This window comes from Amblyomma americanum, chromosome 6 (genome assembly GCF_052857255.1).
Source record: "Amblyomma americanum isolate KBUSLIRL-KWMA chromosome 6, ASM5285725v1, whole genome shotgun sequence".
Lineage (NCBI taxonomy): Eukaryota > Metazoa > Arthropoda > Arachnida > Ixodida > Ixodidae > Amblyomma > Amblyomma americanum.
The window spans coordinates 11,454,420-11,474,722 of record NC_135502.1 but is presented as its reverse complement, the minus strand read 5'-3'; the positions used below and the strand labels follow the sequence as shown (position 1 = coordinate 11,474,722).

At 45.2% G+C, this 20,303-nt stretch overlaps 1 protein-coding gene across 1 annotated transcript; it reads left to right on the top strand.

Moving 5' to 3' along the window:
* Positions 1-1,588: 1,588 nt before the first annotated feature.
* Positions 1,589-19,096, top strand: LOC144094550 (cytochrome P450 4V2-like). The gene is made up of 11 exons (XM_077628468.1): positions 1,589-2,123; positions 4,323-4,432; positions 4,843-4,931; positions 6,674-6,873; positions 8,539-8,608; positions 9,057-9,183; positions 12,865-13,044; positions 14,662-14,835; positions 16,219-16,285; positions 16,370-16,549; positions 18,182-19,096. The coding sequence occupies exons 1-11, from the start codon at positions 1,871-1,873 to the stop codon at positions 18,349-18,351; spliced, it is 1,620 nt and encodes a 539-aa protein (XP_077484594.1). The 5' UTR covers positions 1,589-1,870; the 3' UTR covers positions 18,352-19,096.
* Positions 19,097-20,303: the final 1,207 nt, after the last annotated feature.

Genomic DNA, 20,303 nt, shown 5'->3' with positions numbered 1-20,303 from the left:
AATTAAAGAACGTGGCCTAGCGTTACGCCACGCATAAGTTGTTTTTTTGCATCACCCTTGAAACTGAGACTTCTGTAATCTGTTGCGCCGAAAAAAAAAGAGAGAGGTAGGGAATGCTTGTCGTACCAGCCGCTATCACTGTTCGGAGAGTAGCAGACCGAAGTTTGTCGCCTGTGCATGTAATAATGTGCGCTCGGACCAAACAAGTGACAGTAGAAACATGAAATTTCGATGACCAAAACGCGCATCGCAGGTGACCACACTGTGGACTCTGCGGTTACCAGGCCGATTTTCCGGGGTCCACCATATTCCACCGGCACAGAGTACAGCTTGTGGAAGCGATTGCTATTGAATAGGAATGTTATATGCGCATGAGCCAGCCTTCGGTGTCTGCATAAGAGAGAGAAGTGCGGTTCTTAGATGACACATGACCGTTGACTTGAGCGTTTAACTTTGAGCGCACATATCTTCGTTTTATTTCTTTTTTTGTGTTATAATATGTGCCGTCTCTTCAAAATTCGTTCTTTTTACTTTTGCTGACACGTTCTCCTACATGCGCACGGTCCGAGCGTTACGTATTCATACATAAGTTTGCTCTGTTGATATAACTATTTACTTCAGAGCCAGCACTCGTCTTTGATTTTATGTTTACATCCCTCGTTCTTCTTGCGCGCGCCGTGTAGCTCATTATGTAACTGTCTGATCTCATTTTCCTTTTGGCGACTAAAAAACAAAGCGGCGAATTACTACTGCATTGAGGCGTTTAGTTCTTGCTTGTTTTTCTTCAGTTCCGCAAATAATAAACGGGTGATTCCTGGATAAATAAAGAATTACAGGGAAAGTCGTCGCTCTCATAGGATTCATTATGAATGCCAAGGCGGCAACTTTGTTATAGGAGTTGTTTCAAGCTCCGCAGCGACTGAACACACTGTTGTGGATGGCGTTGACATCAAAACCCCCTTTTTACACCTCACTAAAGCGAGTGAAGCCTGAGAAGCGCAATCAGTATGCAACGCCGTGAACAAGACCGCCGGGACTTCCACGAAGGAAATGTTTTGAGAATTATACACTCTCGCACAAGAGAGGGACCAACGCGGCACGCGAAAAACGACGCTGTCTTGCGAGCTAGCAAGCCGTACCAGCGTAAATACCAAAGTGTTTATTTCTGGAAAGCATCTTGAATAAACAGCGCGAACAAAGACGAGCACAAAAGACAAGAAAGCGAACGACACGTTCGCTTTCTTGTCTTTTGTGCTCGTCTTTGTTCGCGCTGTTTATTCAAGATGCTTAACCAACTAGCCCGCCAAAACGTGTTTGGAAAGCAAATGAGCCCTTTCTTTTTTATGCTTCTCTACTCTCTCCTCCCCTCTCCTCGCGCGACCAGCACTTGCGTCGCGAGGGTGTCGAAATGCAGCACATGACGGTGGTGCGTCCTGCAGGTGGGAAGTTCCGTGCAGCATATTTTTGGTAGTGTTCGCGGTAGCCAGCCGGGAAGGCCTCAGGAAGCACTGAACGCTGGTGTTCTGTTATCGCTCGAAGGTCGAACCCATGGGAAGAGGTTCAAGCGGGCGTTCCCAGAGACCCGAGTTCACGAGACGGGTGGCAGTCGCGACTGCATCTCAGTGTGCAGTCGCGACTGCATCTCAGTGTGCGAGCATCTTCCGTCACGTGGGGGGTCGGTGCGTCCTCCTGACAGGTCTTCTGCTTCCCTAGCGCCGCACACGCACCGGCTGAGTTCGCTCCGTCCATTGTATTGAAATTGCAGCGGCGGGGGGATTCCATAGTCGGCCGAGCGCTTAAGACGTCGCGGCTGCCAACGGTGCGAGTCCAGTCGGCCTTTCCCTCCGCTTGTTCTCTGGCGTCCTCAGCCATGTCCGTCGCGGCCGCCGTCAGCTGGAACTTCTTCGCGCCTTCGCGCTTCGACGCCGCGCTCCTGTCGTCGTTGCCGTGGGTCAGCGTGCTGCTGTCATGCGCGCTGCTCGCCATTCAATGCCGCCGGTGGTTCCACGCATGGACTGTGCTGCGTCCCGTGCCGGGACCCGGCACCGACTGGCTGCCCCCGCTCTTCCTGCTGTCAGTGTACTGGAAGTACAGGAGGCACCTCCACAACAATGCCACTTCGGGTGAGGCGGTCTTCTCGGGCCCATTCGTGGATTCTTTGTGGTCCCCAGTAAGGCGGGCTTGTTGTGTTGCATATAAAGCGGTGTGATGTCTTTCTTGACGGCCCGCTCTATGCTTTTGGTACGCCGCCCGTCAGTTAAGCATATTAGTCCCACTTCGCTTACGACTGCTTTCAGCTTTTGGCCGCAGCAGCCATCGTTTAGCGTAATACGATCTTTCTGCGCTGTTTGGCCTTGGGGAAGACACATAATGGTTTATTAGTCCAGAGTTTATAGTTTTTAGTAGTGAGTTACTTATATCACCGGTTTCACGCTTGTCAGTCTACAGCTCTGAAACATTAAATGAATATATCATCAAGAAGCAGGAGCTGCATTGCACAAGAGACAAAGTTCAATGTTCCCGAGTCCCGAACGAATAAACGCTAACGGCGTCACGACTGCCATTTTATCCCTAGCTGGGGCACCGCGTTATAGGCTTTGTTAAGTTTGCTGTCACTCCTTTGCGTCACTGGTGTGACTACACGCAGTTCATTTTCCCACATTTAATTCAACTCGGCAGCAAGCAAAAAGTACCTTTTGTATAGCGAGTGTCTTTAAAACTTGTGTCTGTGATCTACTTGTTTTCGATGGCGGTTTTCACGACCTTGAGGGCGCGGCTCAACTCATCCAACATGGCGGTCCAACGGAGGTCTATACTTGCCGGTTCAGCTAGGTATAGAAGCGCGCTTGTTTCAAAATTTCGCGATAAACTCGCGCTTGTTCACCAATAGTGGCAGCCTCGCGTGATCCGAACACTCTCGCTGATTGACTCTTTGTAAGGAAATAAACCGGAGATAAATAAGGATAATGAGAGATAAGAGAGACAACGATACTAAACACATTTTTCTCCTTTGAATGTTTTCAAAATTAGCGCTAGAGCTGAGTTGTATTCGTTTTCATCAAAAAAGACGAATACTTAAGATTTCTTTTCTGTATACACTTAGAAGAGGCAGGAATAATATAATCCGAAATCTCTAAATTCAATTGTTGTGAGAGTGGATTGTGGTAGTGGAATACGAAGATATACTTGCTTTATCTGCCGTTTTTGTCCGCAACAAGGAAACCTTTACCGATGCAATTGTGAAACATCTGCAAAAGTCATTAATTATGCTATATGAGTAGTAAAACATTCTCTACCACCCTCTTGGTGTTAACCCTGTCCTAAAAATGAAAGAGCCACAATCTGGAAATCTGTCGTTGAAACCTAACGAGCGGCAGAAAACGACAAGCCAGAAGAGCAATAAAACAATTTCCAATCAAGAGCAAGCGCAGTGCAATACGCAGTTTATTTTTTTTTGGCCCGCGTGCCATATCCGTGGCTTTAAGCTACAGCTAGTTGCGCCTATTACACAGCCAAGCCGGCGGGCTGCGCTTTAAGCCTCCCCCTCGTCCGCCTCAGACCTCGACGCATTGTCTCGGTATTACAATCAGACGAGTCAGCCTCGTTCGCGGTGTAATAGAGAGTAATCAGACGTCGCTCTTCCTGGTTGGAGGTAGTTTCCTCTACTGTGGCTTCATCTTGCCTCTACTCTCTGCCATGCCACTTCATTTGTTCCGATCCTCTCGCCGTGAATTCGACAGCACCGCGTTGATTTTGAGAGCAGGGAACGAAGTACACGTGCTAGGCAAACTCGAATACAAGAGAAAACTATAAAACTAATAACGCAGGTAGACGAGAGGGAATGGTCCGGGCTCTTGCCTTATGCTCTTTATTTTCCCAGCGCCTTCAGTCCTTTCGGCCAATGAGTCGCGAGAACTGGCGAGTGCTTATTCCCCACTCAAGGATATGTAGGAGCTCGAATGTAACCTTTCCAAGCGTTTGTGGGCTTTATCACATTCCCAAGGCGTCACTGCTGTTGGGAGGCTGGCTTGTTAGCACCATGGCCTCTACATCGTGACTACCACGCCCGCAATGTCTCAGGAATGATGACGTCTGTGGACCTTTGCCGGTGTGCTCCTCTAGCGAGTAACCGCTGTTTGATTGACATGGACGCCTAACGGCCCCGTGGCAAGGAGGAAAGCGGGAAGGACGTGTGTGAAATGGACTTTATAAATGTGTCGCGCAAGTCGAAACTGATCAGAGACCGCATATAACATTGTGTGGAAACTGGGTTTTTAGAGATCCATAATCAATTGAGCCTGATAGATTCGTTCTGTTTGCAGTGGTTCACAGGGTTATAAACAAGTTATCCAAGATGTACGAAGGCAAGACGTTCAAGGTCTACATAGGAATGAGTCCCGTAGTTGTTCTACAGACACCGGAGGCAGTTGAGGTAAGCATGGCGGCCAGTAATAAATATATTTTTCGCCAGTTTATACGACGTCACAAAGAATTGGAGAGCACGATGTTGATTCGGAAAGTTTAGAAACATGCGTTCGGTGTGCATATCGCTCGAAATATGTTTTAGTTCTTTCTTTGTAATAGCTACGTACAGGGAATATTGGAGAATGAACACCAGAAGCACCTAAACTGCTTTCGTTGATGTCCACTGGTTTCGCTATATATGGCGTTATATGCACCTCAGTTCAAATATTGATCCTCAACTACTGTTTTGCCATAACTTTAGTGCTAGTAAACCAAAATTTGTGCGTTGACTGAGCAGTGGGGTCTATGAAATAGACTTGGGCTAAACTCCAGCGGCACGTGTCTATTTTCAATTTCTTTCTTCGGTGCACTGTCCAGGTTTTGTTGTCAACAAAAGAAAACACAGGAAAGCCAAACTCGTACTCTTTCCTCAAGTCCTGGTTGGGCCCGAAAAATTTGCTAACAAGGTGAGTAGCACTCCTGCTCTCATTTTATCTTATAAGTAACAATGTTAAAGCCGCACCTCTGTGGAAACTTTCTGCAATTGATATGATTACTTGCCTTGTACCGACCATCGATTTAGGCTATTCTTGTGCAGCCTATCTTCACTGCAACCCATAAACGAGATATTGTCAGCACAGTCATGCTAGAACACTTTACTCTCTTGCGGTAAAAGAAATGTGTGCCGCCGGTGTACCTCCTGCAGTTTGCAGAGTTGCCTCCATGAGTGATTTTAATTTGGTATCTTTTTAATATGATCATATAAAGCGCCTGATGAGCTTATAGCACAAGAAAAGAAATGTTTTATCAGCAAAGGACAAGGCAGAGAGTTGGAGAGAACAAGAGATGACAAACATCTCATGCTATATGCGCAGTTTATCCGTCTTTCGTTTACCTGGTTTGAGGGAGTTCACTTTATTTGACCAAGAAATGCTCTGTAAAGGTCCAGGGCGAGAGTATGGCACAGCATGCGGCAGCATGGATTAGTTTTAGCATAGCATCTAGTTGTGCATAGTTCCGTCCAAACAAATACCTGATTTTCGCCGCCAAGCAAGCGCCATGAAAACTCAAGGACTATAAACTTGAAGCAGCACATTGTCACTGGAAGGTTTTGCATAAATATAGTGAACGTGCAGCTCTTTTTAGAAACATTTAGCCTTCATAGCGAGCGACCTAAATGATGACGAGGCTGTGCGGTAGGTGCTGCTTCCTCACTTTTGGGCATGTGGACGTTTCGAGCACTGACGTGGATAGTACAGGTGTACCTCTAAGCTCACCAGGAGTGCGAAAGAGCCAGGACTGAATAGTTAGAACAAAAACGGCTACTGGATAACTTGCCAGAAAATGTTTTAAAACCGCCGTACCGAAACCAGATAATGCAGGTGAATTGCAAAAAGCAGTTCCACCCAACTGAAATATAACGCACTTAACGCGAACGGTGACGCATGTGCGCTGAGCGGATGAGACATGCACTCTTTCCATTGTATGGCCACGGCCTACGGGGAGTATCACTTGCATTCTAAACACTTTAAAGGGTACCGCTGATGCCAAAGGTTTACGAAAATCATAGGACAACAGACGCACTCGCTTTGAGGCCAAGTAGTGGACCTTTTAAGCGCCCCAGACTCTGCCGTGCACCACGTTTCTAAAGCAGCAAGGGATTCGTTATACTTTTTGTTGTCGAGTACGCGAAGTTCTGGGTACACCATTTCGGTTCCCGTACGCTGGCTGGCAGTAGATGTTGAACGCGCGCAGTTCACCTGTAAACTTCTGGAACGGGCAAAAAAACCGCGATGGCTCAAATAGCATTGTAATTCGCCAAACACTGGCGTGTTCTACTTGCCGCGGATCGCCAATCGCGTCTTGCTTGTGGAGCGTGCTATGCGCAGACTTAAATGTCTTACTTATATGTACTACTTTTCTCGTTCTGCTATTTTTTGTAAAAGAAACTCTCCCGTTCACGAGGAAATGTCTAGGCATCGAATAAGCTTGAAGAATTTGTAGCCAAAGACATTTTATTACTGAAACAATTTCGTGTCTACCAACAAGATACACTTCTCACCCAGGCAAGCGGCATGCAATTTCACCACATGGAAGAAAGTCTTCGGTTTTCTCAAATGTTTGTTTTTGCTCAATTGACACAAAAATGTTTATTCGATGTTTGCTCACAAAGCCAGTTTACAACGAGGCTTCCAATTGGTCATTGCAGCAAAGGGGAGCCATGGAAAGCAAAGGCGAGGCTATTCAAGTCTACTTTTACCTCTGAACATTTGGAGACCTGCATGGGGGTGTTCAATAAAAATGGCGCCATTCTTGAGAAACGCATCGAGGAGATGGCTGCGAAATCGCCCGACCAGCCAATTGTCTGCTACAAGAACATCCAGAAATGTGTCCTCGACATCATAGGCCGTAAGTAAAGGGACCTTTTGCATTTACTACGTAAAACATAATATGGTATGGTAGGGTATGGTATGGTATAGTATGGTGTGGTGTGTGGGGTTTAATGCCCCAAAGCTACAGATGGACTGTACGAGACGCCGTAGTGGAGGGCTCCTGGTCAATTTTGGCCACCTGGGCCTCTGTAATATAACTAACATCACACAGCACAGGGGAATTTTTGTATTTCGCTTCTATCGGAATGCGGTTTCTACGGTTGGGATTCGATCCTGCTACATTGGGATTAGCAGCCGAATGCCTTAGATACTTAGCTTGCATAACTTGATATTTCATGCAGATAGAGGTGACTATACTGGACTGTCAAACAGTGCCTCAAAATACCTTACTGATACAAAAGCAACAAAGATATATTTGAGCGACCTTCACTGACAGTACAGTTTCACTTCCATCGCGGTTCGTTATTGCTTTTAGTTCTCTTACTTAAACAAGTACGGCTCCACGTCTGTGCACAAGCCGCCTTCAATTGGTAAGTCATACTTTTGCGGAATTCTAAAGTGTTAGTCAACAACATAGCGCAGTATATTTTAAGTCAAAGTTCAGGGCTGCAAGTAGAAATTCTCGTTCAATCAATGCTTATTCTTAAAAAAAAAGAACGTTTTTTGTTCAGTTTTATTTACATCTTCTATTGCCAATGTCTGCCTGACAGAAGCTAATGTGTACTTATGCGATATCACGCATAGGCGCAAAATCCCACCTTTATGGCGTGTCTCGGCGACTGAGGGTGCTCGGAGCTCTCTCTGCCTGGCGATGCGTGTGCAAAAATTCGCCCGAGTGATTTTCCACAAGGACATTGTTTGAAGTGCTACGAGCATCACTGCTTTCAATTATTCCGATATTGTTTAGTTGCTAGGAAAAATGTTAAGAGTTATTCGCGCGTGAGCTGGTTCTGACGCCAAAGCTGTCCACTCTGCTGAAGCACATATATGCAGCAATACAAAAGACGATCACAGGACACGCACGATGGTGCGGGCGCTGAGTGTTCGTTAGCGCCGCATTACTATGCCTTAATACAATTAAGAAAAAACTACAGCCCCGCTACGAGTGATGCTGACTACTTCTTTTAATATTTCGCTGCGAGCGGAAGCGGTCAGAACGCTTCAGTTACCTAAATCGGTTGTGTTGATTCTGGGAACCACACGGTTTTTCCAAGCCGAAGCCGGGACCATTTTTTGACGATAATTAAATAACGCCGGTGTGTAATTATTATTTTCACTGTAATGGGACCGACCGGCAGGAGTTGAAGCAGCGCAGCGAAGATGTAGACCAGGTAGACAAAGTGCAGCTGGGATTTCGTGTGACGCCTGTGCCTGTGTCCGTCGTGTCGCCGTTCGACAAACGACAGCCGACCTGCGCTTCCAATAAACACCTTTACACTACATATACTTTCTTTTCCGCGTACATTCGGTTTTGCCGGTTACCAAAGTGAATGAGAGAATTCATGTGAATGCGCATTATAGCTCATCGCCTGCACGAACGCGGCAAATTAGCAGCAGTTTTGTCTCCGATTGGTGTACCTAGCCTGAGGACTTTTTCCGCTGTTTGTTACGACCACACTCGTCAGCCTGCTCACTTTGATCCCATCTTCTGACACTCTGCAACATTTTATTTGATTTCCAGGCGCTGTGATGGGCATTCACTTGAGGCTGCAGAACGGAGAGAGGCCAGAGTACGCCCGCTGGTTCAACTAGTGAGTACGCTTGGCATAGTTTCCTGCTTTTGTAAGTTTTTATGCACTCTGTGTGGATACGAAAACAACAGCGACCTCAAGAATCTGACTTTGATACCTCAGCTTGATCACATTTCCTGGAATTAGCCTAAAAATCAGGCTTTGAACTTGCAATATTTTTTTTTGTAGATGTAAAGGCGGAAGCTGTCTTCTGACAAGATCGAATTGCCTTAATACCTAAAGGCACCACCCCGAGGAAGAGCTGCAGTTTTATCAGCCCCTACTGAGAGTTTTCTGGCTTCGTTTCGTGAAGGAAAGATCTGTAAAAATATGCTGACAATTTTATACTCGTCTCCGACAGTATAGACTGTCTCTTGAATATAGACATTTGATTTTATCGCGACCTCGCAACTATGATTTACTGCAGAAGCTTCATTTTTTCGATTCATGTTACAACATTCGCATGAAGCCTGACGTTACTGATCACCGTGCGGTATTTCCGGCCGTGGCTGTGGATACAGGCCGTTTACGACATGACGCAAGAGGGAAAAATATGGAAGGACACCGTACAAAACCTCGAAAAAACACACCTTGCGGTAAGTGGTTCACGCAATCGTTTTCTCCCTTCAGTTAGCACAGAAAGTCTTGCGTTGAAACGATTATAATACGTCTGTGGCTGCGGCATTTCTTGTTCTCTCTGGATGGTCGGGACGGTTAGGGGAATTGCACAAAACTTCTTGTCTAGGATAGCCATTTACCTTAACTTTTCTCATTCTTATTTACTGCTTTGTCCCATTTTTACATAAAACTGGCGTATCTCGTGAGCCCTCCGCACTTCAGTTTATTATTAATCCATTCCCACTTAAGCATCTTCACCATCAGCTCCTCCTTCGCATTCGCATTCACCTGTCATTCCTTCCTAGGTTGTCCCCTAGTCCTCTTCCCACAAACTTCATGCATCACCTTGTTTTCAATCTATTTATCGCCCTTTCTCTTTACATGAAACATTTTCAGTCTTCCTCTTGTAACTTCACCATCTGTGACTTTTATTGTCCCTCGTATGCAGCCGTTCCTGACTCAGCCTTTCCTGTCACTGCACACATTAATAGCAGGATCCTCATTTCTTGTTAAACACTTTTTGGCTGCAAGGTATCTATAGTCCAGGCGTGCGGGAACGTTTATGTTCATACTGGGTCGGGACAACTAAGACGGAACTATAGGCGAGAGCTTTTTTTTTTCGAGACTGAGACTCGGGACTCAACAGAGTGAAGAGGAAGGAGAGGGAAAGGTTCGAAAGAAATGAAAAATGCGCTCAGAGTGGGCCACTTCTGTCTCTTGTGAGGGAAATAATGAAAAAGCTGAAAGGGACGGAAAAAGAGAAGGGATGCTCTCACACTGCTGTCACAAAAGTGCGTGATGGGCTGCTGCGCAAAACGTTCACTCATTTACAGCGCGAGGGACACTTCTCAGTGACTTGTTCATTCCAACGAAGGTCTCCATTATCAATGAGATGTATCGTCGCGTTCCTGTTGCATTACAGATGTTACTAAGGCGCATGAACAAACGAGCGAAGAAAAGTAAAGAGCAAGGAAGGAGTGACAAACCGTACAGGGTCATGTTGCGTATAGCCTTTTTTTTTTATTCGAGAAGTGTGCCATGAGGCATAAGTAGAAAAAAAAGGAAGGTGGGGGGGGGGGGGGTGTAAGGAATGCACAGGATTGAAAGTTAAAAGAAGAAGTGAAGACCCGTTGCGTTGAGGTAGTCGCAGAGGTTGCTGATGAAACGGTTGTTCATAGTCCACTCCACGTAGTCACTTTCGCGGTTCCACCGCAGGCCCACCTCCCTGAGGAGCCGTTTTCTTATAGCAGCCGTCGCTTGGCACGTCCACAACAAGTGCCGCACATCACAAATGTGCGGTGCAGCGATACAGTGAGGGTGTATAGCCTTGAACTCGGGTCTTTTGCTGCGCTGCAATCATCCTCAGCGAGAGACAAAATAGTTGTGTTGTATCAGCACACTGATCTGTCAGTATAGGCAGGGGGGCCTTTCGTTGTTTCACTGGTGGTGAAACTTTCTCCCATGAGTCAAGTAAGAACAAAATAAGGCTCTAAGAATGACATCAACGCCGATTTGAAGGTAGAATCCTCCGTTCCTGTTGTGACAGAACATGCAGTGTAAAGACAATCGTAAAGATAGGGTGAGTTAAGTAATATTTTGTGTAAGGTGAAATATAATTAAGCACGTACAGGAATTAACTTATTATCAGAAACAAAAAGCGTAATTTAAGTACGTTTATGCTCGCCTGGTGCTTTTATGTGTGTTTCGTAACAGGAGGGCAGTTACGCGGAGGCATCGTGCACACTGAGTGATGGCAGTCTCTATTCAAATAATGGCTGTACCATGCAGTCTGCAGCTTACCATAGCGTGGTCGCTCTGTGCCACGTACAACGCTCTCTCGCAGCGTTATGAAGAAGTTTTTTATCGAGTAAAAAAAGTATTGAAAGACCCTGATGCAGGTTGAAAAAAAGTGTTGTGTTTGTGCCTTGGAATTGCCGTTATGCGATCACAAATATACCAACCACTTGTTTGAACAACCTACTAAAGTGTTTGCCCAGTAATGTATGCAAACTAATTCTTCTAGGAAAATGTATTTGCTTGGAAAAGAACATAAGCACAGGAAAGCCCGAGTAGAGTCATCGTCGCGGGTGCAGAAAACCTGCAGTCAAAAAAGTTTTCATACTTGCCACGGCACTTGGCGGTATCGTACGTCACTTGAAGAGGGCGGCTATTTTTGTACATTTTTTATATCTCGTTTTCTCTTTCGGGGTACACGAGGTGGCAAAGCAGCCATGCAGAAACAAAGAAATGTTTCTCCTTATAAGAACGAGAAGATCGCGCTCGTAACTGCTTTGAAATACAGTGTTTACGTAACACCATTGTTTTCACCCACACGAGGAAAACGCAAACAAGAGAAGGCGGCGTCAGAGAAAAAGCCACAATTTAGATGTGACTCACGCGTAGACGCAGGCACTTGGAGAGATAAAAGGATTAGCTTTGGAAAGGCGGCTGGGGAAAAATTACGCAGCAGAGGACCGGCACAATAGAAACTGTTTACTCCTGTGGTCAACGTACACAAGGGACTCGTTGCGAATTGATATGCTTACGAGAAAAGGAAATCTGGGGTACGTCAGCAGGTTACGCGGGTGGCCGACAGAAATCCAAGGCAGGTAAGGGAACTGTGTGGGGTACGTACTGCCAGCATGGCGCACTCTTCTCACAAACAGTGAGAAAACAAAAATAATTAAGCTTTATTACGACATAAAACTCCGTAATTGAGCTGACGTTGATATAGTTGTGCAAGATTGCTCCTAACGTACGTGGTCGTCATTCGCCACTTCAGCGTAAGAAAATTACCAGCACATTTAGGCAGTTATTTTGGCAGGCATCAGTGTGATTCGCACACTCATATTTTCTAGCAATTGTCCATTCGCACACCAATGGACAATGTGTAGTCGAGTCGAGGCTCAGCCAGCATCCCCTAACATTTTCACTTGTTGACGCCATAGTCCTTGCGTTTTATTGTATTCGTGACTTTACAATAAACCGCCCGAGATATGTTCGGAAGTAATGATTAACTTGATCGTTAAGAAGTCATTTTCGATGCAACCGTGAAAAATAGTTCTATCTTTATTTGAAAGCTTCGCGTACACAAATTCATAACTTTCTTTCATTTGTTTGCGTGCCTTAACCTTCCTAGTAAGCATATGCGTGACTGCGTAACTTCTCGTTCTGATTCGCAAGCTCGATCAAGGGGAAGAAGGGAAGGAAGCGTCACTTCCCCGAACAAAGTTTGTACAGAGGACTTATCGTTCCAGACAAAGACCCGTCCTCTTGCCGAAGAGTTGATGAGTTAACTGGCTACTTCTCGCTCCACTGTTCTACTTTGAGCTTCAAGAGCCATCTTATCTCTTCGGCCGTCGATGTTAGTTTAAAGTGCATGTTTCCACACAGCAGATATAATGTACGATTTTATTCTAAAGAATCACTGCACAGATTATTCTACAAAAATAGAATTAACGTAAATTAGGATTAAGTTGCAGCTGGCTTGGCAGTAGGAACCTTAAAAATATTGAGGAAGATAGGCGCCAGCACGGTAACGCAGTCATTGTTAGTTGTTGATAAGACCCTTCCTCATCCGTTTCTACTCCATGTTCAAGAACTAAACATGTGGTCATGGCAAAAAGAGCTGTAGGCTTTGTTATTTTTTCCCTCTCCAGGTTATCGAGAGAAGAAAGTCGGCGCTACTGAGGAAGCTCGTCGAAGACAAGTGCGCCGACGAGCTGGACGATGAGCTCTCTTTTCCGGCAGCTGTAGACTGCGCCTTGAAGAAGCACCTCACTTGTCCATCGTACACATTGCAAGAAATCGAGAAGGACACCACCTCCGTCATGTTCGCTGTAAGTTGCTTCAGTGACGACCAGCAAATGCGTTGGAATTCCGAGGGAACGCAATTTTATTACTTATGGATAAGTTCTGTTTTACTTTCTTGACGTGAACGAAAATTGTAGATTTTTGAAGTCTGTAACATGAAAATTAGTCTTTCGTTTTCATCTTGAACATTTTTCTAAGGTAGAATCGGACAGCCCAAATAAATTTTCAGCGGCAGTTATGCAGTTTGCTTAGGTCATTTGCTTGGATTTAGGTCATAAGCAGGAACAAAACGTTTCAGAAATGAATGAACCAGTAGAAAACATCCTCGCAAAGGTATGAGTTGGACTTGACACTCCGGGAACAAAATGTGTGCTTCATAGTCGAAAAATACAACAGGATTTATGTCTTCGGTACTTTTACTCCACTCCGCCTTATAGCTCCGCGCATAAGTTTCTTTAACAGAGAGCGATCGAGTAATTGAGAGAGAGAAGCCCAAATTGACTCTCCAGCAGATCTTGCTTGATCTTAACTGGATTTAACGTTAAAATGGCGTTCGCTGTCTGAAATACTTCAATGAATAAAATGGCCCGAGTTCATCTGTAATGTTTGCGATCATCGCATCCTGTGTATTCATGAAGCCTGCTCTTCTCGTAGAACGCAGTTTGTTTCCTCATAATTCTCGCTTCTAATAGTTATGTTCCCTAGCGTCTTTCTGGAATTTTCTTTTTTTGATTTGCAAAGATAGCTTCTTCTGGCGCCGATGCACGTGTTCACATGAATTCAATCTAATCCTTGGAAGCAAGAGTATTAGAACGTTCAGACGACAAAACCGCCGGTGGTTGTACTTTGACGCAAGCCGTAATTTGCCACTTAACGTGGATACTTAGTGTGAACTAATGAGAATGCTGTTCTATGCTGAAACAAGAACTAGTCCCAATGCCCAAAATGCTTAAACAAACAAACAAACAAACAAACAAACAAACAAACAAACAAACAAACAAACAAAAAAGACTCAGCGTGAGTTCGCAAGAAAACATCGACACTAACAAGGAAGGTGTGTTGCAGTATACCTTAGATGCACTTTGGGCCCCTGGCATTAGAGGGACATTTGATGGCCACTGAGGACAGCTCAGTGGGATTTTTGACCTTTGTAAAAATCGATTATATGGAACTTTCTGGCTATGTTGATGTTAACTCACCAGCAAAATACGCCCGCATTTATTGCGTAGGGAACTGGAGTTAAAAATGTAACCTCTTATTTCCGAAACTCGATTCAAACTGGTGACCGGAACAGACTTCGTCGCCGCCGCATGGAAGTGAATGACTTGTATAGCCTAGACTCAGAGATCCGCAATGAAGGAACTGTTTCGACGGCATCTCAGTGCCCTTGCGAAAACGCACGACAGTGGCGATACCTACAATTAATTTCCTTACGTTTTTTTTAGCTTATAAAAGATCAGTTTACATTGAATGTAGCCTCTTCGTCATTAGAACGCGGTAATCTACATCGATACAGAGCAACTTGAGCTTGTCGCCAGCGCTGCCCTGGGAATTGACCACTACATCAGGTCCTTAAGCGCACTCTGGCTGTCAAGGAGGTCGCATGCAGGTACACGTGCAAACGACATGGTTCTGTGGCGCAGGCTGCCGATTCCACGTCAGCGGCGCTGAGCTGGACGCTGTACCTTCTCGGCCTGAACCGGGACAAGCAGGCCAAGCTGCACAAGGAGCTGGACGACGCATTCGGAATGGGCGTCGACCACGAGTTCACCTTGAGCGACCTCAAGCAGCTGCCTTACCTAGAGTGCTGCCTAAAGGTTAGCTCGACGCGCGGAGTGACGTTACCAGCTAGTCGTATCTCCCCCAGTGCGCCACCAGGGCCATCTGCAGTCTCGTACCTCGGTACAGCTTTCGCGTGGCGCACGGTGCGAGTGCTGGCCCTATGTCTCGTAGCTTAAACTGATTATTTTTGAATACCTAGTGGTTCTATGTTTCTAAGATTACCTACTGCTGCTCAGTTTGTATTAAGCCACGAGACGGTCATATGAAGCTGTGGTTCGAATTTGCTCTGCTGTCGACGTCGGTTTAACACGTTTCCCTATTCCCCTGCGAACCCAGGGGAAACAAGTTAAGGGCAGCGCCTGAAAAAAGACTGCTCTCAGGAAAAAGAAAAAAAAGACTAAAAAAAAACAAAAAGCAGTCTTGAGAGTTTTGTTATTCCGTGTAGTAGTATAGGGCCGACATTTCCGACCTCTGAAGGTGAAACGAATAAACGGAAGACATTGTTGTCAAATATGTTCGGCAAAGAGGTCTTCGCCCTGCAGTGTTCGTAGTAAGGCTGACGATGATGATGATGCTGTCATGAGCTAGCGTCGATGCAAATAGTTAAAAACACAACAAAGAGCACACCTGTGCAGTGCTTTCCATTTTTGTTTTGGCAGCTGTTTTAGTCGCTGTTGTCAGTCCCAGGGTTCTGAGGTGTATCAGTTCCCGTCAGGCTGTCCAGGAATTCCAGCAGTTGTTCTGACAAATGCCCGTGAATTAATTTATTCTGCGGCTGTGGGCTGAAAATTGGGTGCAAGTACACATTAATGCGATACCGTTTAGGATGTCGCCTTGCAAAGCTTTCTCCTTAACAAAATATGCTAATTGGTCGAGAGGGCCATGGCGTCATATACCGACAAATTTGAAAATCTGAGGACTAGAATGCTCGAGTGCCTTCCACTGGATTATCATGTAAGATTACACTAACCCCCCAACCAACTCTTCCATCTCTATCCACCCACTAATCTCTACTAATTTCCCGTAATCCACCCGCTAATGATAACTAACCACATAAATCCCCGACTAATTCCCCCACTAACTCCCACTAATCCACCTGGATCTTTAGAGGGTTCTTTGGAAGATTTGAGGGTGGGCTAACTTCCAAATGCTATTGCATTTTCGTCGTCAAGAATGTGGCTAACAAGGCCATATATTTTACTCATGGAATAAAATATTTTGTACTGAAAAATACAAAAAAGCTATTTTCAAAGTTCTGCTTGGTATGTGAATTTTATCCCCTTAAAAGCTTACGATAGTAAATATTTCTCGCATGGCTTGCATTGGTCATTGTGTCACAAAAAAGTGTTTCGAAACGTCTGCAGGCAAGATATAGCCTTTCTGCACCTTTACTAACAAGGTGTCGCTATTACACGCAGGAGTCACTTCGTATGTGCCCGCCGTTTCCCATGATCGGTCGTGAGCTGGATGAGGAGCTCGTCCTCGGTGAGTAGAGCGGTCAATTGTTGCAGCAACAGTCTGTTATATCCGTAAAAATGACGACACCATGCGCTTGGTTTCTACCAACAGATGGCTATACTGTGCCGGCTGGAACAACGTGCATGATAAACATTCACAGCCTGCACAGGAACAAGGAGCAGTACGACGACCCGGAGAGCTACATCCCCGAGCGCTTCCTTCCGGAGAACTGCACTAAGCTGCATCTGTTCAGCTTCATCCCATTCTCCGCCGGAGTCAGGGTCTGCCTAGGTGAGCAGTGCCCTGCGTTGTGAGATTACGAGCGCGGTTCGGTGAATATGCTTTCCAATGTCATTGTTTACCAACAGAACATAAAAAGAACGAACCAGAATGGTAACATTTCAGGGCTATCCTATCTATTTTACGCTGTGCATGGTTCGGCTGAATAGTGTCAGCATAATCTAGAACTGTAGGTTTGTTGAATATTTATCGCCAATGTATATGTTTTATTGGCTAACATCACTTGTGGTTTGCTGGTTCATGCATGATGCAGTTGCCGACAGTACATTTGCATAGCCACCAAAATTTTTTCCCACCTCGTGATGAAAACAGGACCCGGGCTTTATTTGCACAACGAGTTGAGGCTTTTTGCTCAGCAGAATTAAACAGATACGGTATAACTGAGCTCCGCTGCTTTAGTGGGAAGTTTGCAATACACGGAAGAATATATACGAACAGAAAAAAAAATGTTAATTTTAAGACTGCAAGCGTTGGCATTGGGAAAACACCGATGGATCGCTATCATTTGCACCGCTGCCCGGTTGTTTTTAGAGAGCTTCCGGCGGGGCTTCAGAAGCAAAAGTTAAGTAAAGTCATTGCCAGTGCTCAGTGTGGTTTGGATGGGGCGGCAGCTCAAAACAACCGCAAAGTAGGTCGATGCTTTTCTGATAAATTTTGTTGAACGCCGGGTGGGCTGGTTTTCGCAGAACGTTTGTAAAGAGCGCGCGCTTTACAGGAGCATGGTGCCGACCAAATGTGCACTCAGTGTTCCGATGGTTATGTTTGTAAGCTTCTATGCCAAGTAAAGCGTCGAGAGAGATGTGCAAGTGGCAAGGAAGGAGGAAAGGTGGGGAAGTTAACAGGGAGAAGGTACTGGTCTGCTAATTGTGCACTACAGGAAAGAGATCGGGGATACAAAGGGGGGGAGGGGGGGTGGAGTAAGAAGACCTGAGCAAAAAAATGAAGCATCGAAAGGAAGTAAGAACTTTGCCTGCTGCAAAGGGTTAGCCTATCGCTTTGGCACGACGCCTTTCGGAAGTGGACAGGCCTTCAACGCTTTTATGAAACGTAAAAGTGCTTGACAGGCCTTCAGAGCCGACGATCGCTGTGGACACCGCCCGAGGGTCTTCACCTTCCTCAGCCGGCGCTAACAATTCTTTGTCAGTGCCTGTAACAGGAGTACGCATTAGCAAGGCTGTCAGTAACTTTCTTCGTCAGTCAGGTTCAACTTGGAAGCTGTGTGAATACGCGGATTTTTTTTTTTAACTCTGTAAGGAAACCAAAGTTTCAGGTTGAGGCACGGAGGAAAAAAAATTGTATTTCCGTTCATCGGTCTTTTGAACTATTCTGTTAAAAACGTGTGTCGCCCTTAGTGACCATTTGTTAGAGCAAAAATACGAATCAGTAGGGCATAGTGATTAGGGCTGCGTGCATACCAATTAAAACTAAGGCTCTTATTCCCATTTAGTCTGGGCTGTCACAAATACAGTTGCATTTTTATTCTTTTAAGCTACGTCTACACTTAAGCTTTGTCTCCATCAAACAAGCTTACGGGTGGATTTCACATACATGTTCTTGGCTTTATTTTTCTTACGACAGTGCCCGTTCACACAGCTATTTCTAAACGCTCTCTTCTCTCAACAGGACAGAGATTTGTACTGGCGGAAGTGAAGGTTTTGTTGGCGAAGCTAATCTCCAAATACACTGTGGAGTCAACACAACCGCTCGAAGAGGTCAACGCAGCCTACGAAGTAGTTCTCAAGGCGAAAGGAGGACTTCGTGTCTGGTTTAGGAAACGCACCGAGTCCCTGTAATCCCTCCAACCGCAGCGAGTCAAATCGCCGCCCTAGGAACTTGGACAGCCGCCATGGCGTCTCTGTCAATTCCCTTTTTGTCCCCTTATCGGCGGCAGAAGCAGTTAAAAGAGCTGCTGCGCGGGGCAATGCTAAATGAGACAACGCTAGGGTTTGACAGTTCTTGCCTTAAAAATTCAGCGGCACTTCACAATCCTGGATGTAAAGCGTATGAAGAAAACTGCGCATAAGGAAATGTTTTAGTGGGCGGAATTGCGCTTACTTGATTGCGAATGAAAATTCAATTTTTTAAAAGCTTTGCGGGGTTTTGTTAAGTAAACCTGTGTTCATATTCAGCGGTATCTCTTTTTATGGCATTTCTTTTCTTTCACGTGGCATTTATCGATTCAGGGTACAAATCCGCATGTGTCACCCTCGGCCGGGTCAGCAGGGTGTCTTTGAGATGAAAAGTGAGGTGAAGCGGCACTGAACAAAGTCCAAGCCTTAACCGTTACTTTTGCTAAAAGGTTAAATTACGTTGAGGAGGATAGAAATCTGGGCAAGTTTATTGTGATACATAGTAAAACAGCGCGGAACACGAGGACAAAAGAAAAAACCAGACAAAAGGAGCGCTGACTTGCGCTGAGCGCTCGTGTTGTCTGTTTATTTTTTTCGTTTGTCCTCGTTTTTCGAGCTGTTTTACTACGTCTAAGTATGTATAACACGTCTTTCAGTGTGTATCACAGACACCTGGACAACTGTGCAGCTATCGCTTCCACGTGATTTTGTGAATCGCCTTCAAGGCAGCTATATATCACGAGTCGCTAGTGATAAAAATAAAGGCTCAGTAGACTTCGTGCATTCACCCAAAGCGTCTGTTTGCCTGTTTTTTTTCATTTCGAGTGAACACAAGATTTTAATTAATTGCATTTGAAATGCTCGCTAATGACCTTGCCGGCTACTCCATGCCTATTCAACGATAAAAGATAGAACTAGTTGAAATTATTAATGATGTCTAGCAAAAATGCTGGCATGCCTCCGACAATTAAGAACTGAGCAGCCCTTCCTGCAAACTATACTATCTGCTGTTACATTGCGGTCCGTCATATTCATCACCTTGTGCTCTTGACAACATGACTAGCACAGACGACATGGCGATGACAATCGAACGAAAACAAACTGTGAAAGCAAATAAAAAAATGCTCATGGACAGTACAGATAGGATGCACATCTTAAACGAACCAAAGCAGGGTACACATGTGCATGAAAGTGCAGAAAGACAGCAGGAGCAAGGCAGTGATAGACATAAATGGAAGAACTTTAATAAGAGACAAGGAATCAACGTTTGGAGCCAATATGAGCGTCAATTGGAAAACTTATTAAAACTCTCATTGCCTTCATCTGACCTTGGTAGTCACTCACAGATCCGTGCAGTTTTTATTTGCATGTGGGCGCTTGTCTAAGCGCCTGGGTACTAACCTAAGAACGGACCTGTACAGCTAATATTTAAAAAAAATGTTTACTCACACTGCGAGCCATAGCTTGGCCCAAGCAGGAGGATCATTATCACTAAATGAACAAAAAAGCGACAAAAAAAGAAGACACCATAACAGATCACTGCAATACTAAGAGCCATAACATAAATATTCTAGCTCCTTCACGAAATGCTTTTATTTAACCACATTTGAAGGAAGAGATTTGCAATCCGCCACAGTCCTCGGAAAAAAGCGGTACTTTAAGCATTTGTTCGTTCGAAAATGGGGCTAATGAATGCTCACTTACATGTCAGGATCTTACATGTCGGGAACACTTATACATGTCGGGAACAAGACCAGACGCAGAGTTACGAGCAGGAGTTTCAAACTGGGGCTGCAAACTGCAACGATTAGTTTTGTAATCATTTCATTTGGTCGTGACGTCGTAATGAAGATAACAGGGGGTGGGGAAGCAAACTTCCAATCACAGCACGGCCG

Coding starts and splice junctions, on each gene's coding strand:
- LOC144094550 (XM_077628468.1), top strand. CDS start 1,871: ATGTCCGTCGCGGCCGCCGTCAGCTGGAACTTCTTCGCGCCTTCGCGC. Junction 2,124..4,322: donor CCACAACAATGCCACTTCGG/GTGAGGCGGTCT, acceptor TTCTGTTTGCAG/TGGTTCACAGGGTTATAAAC. Junction 16,550..18,181: donor CGGAGTCAGGGTCTGCCTAG/GTGAGCAGTGCC, acceptor TTCTCTCAACAG/GACAGAGATTTGTACTGGCG.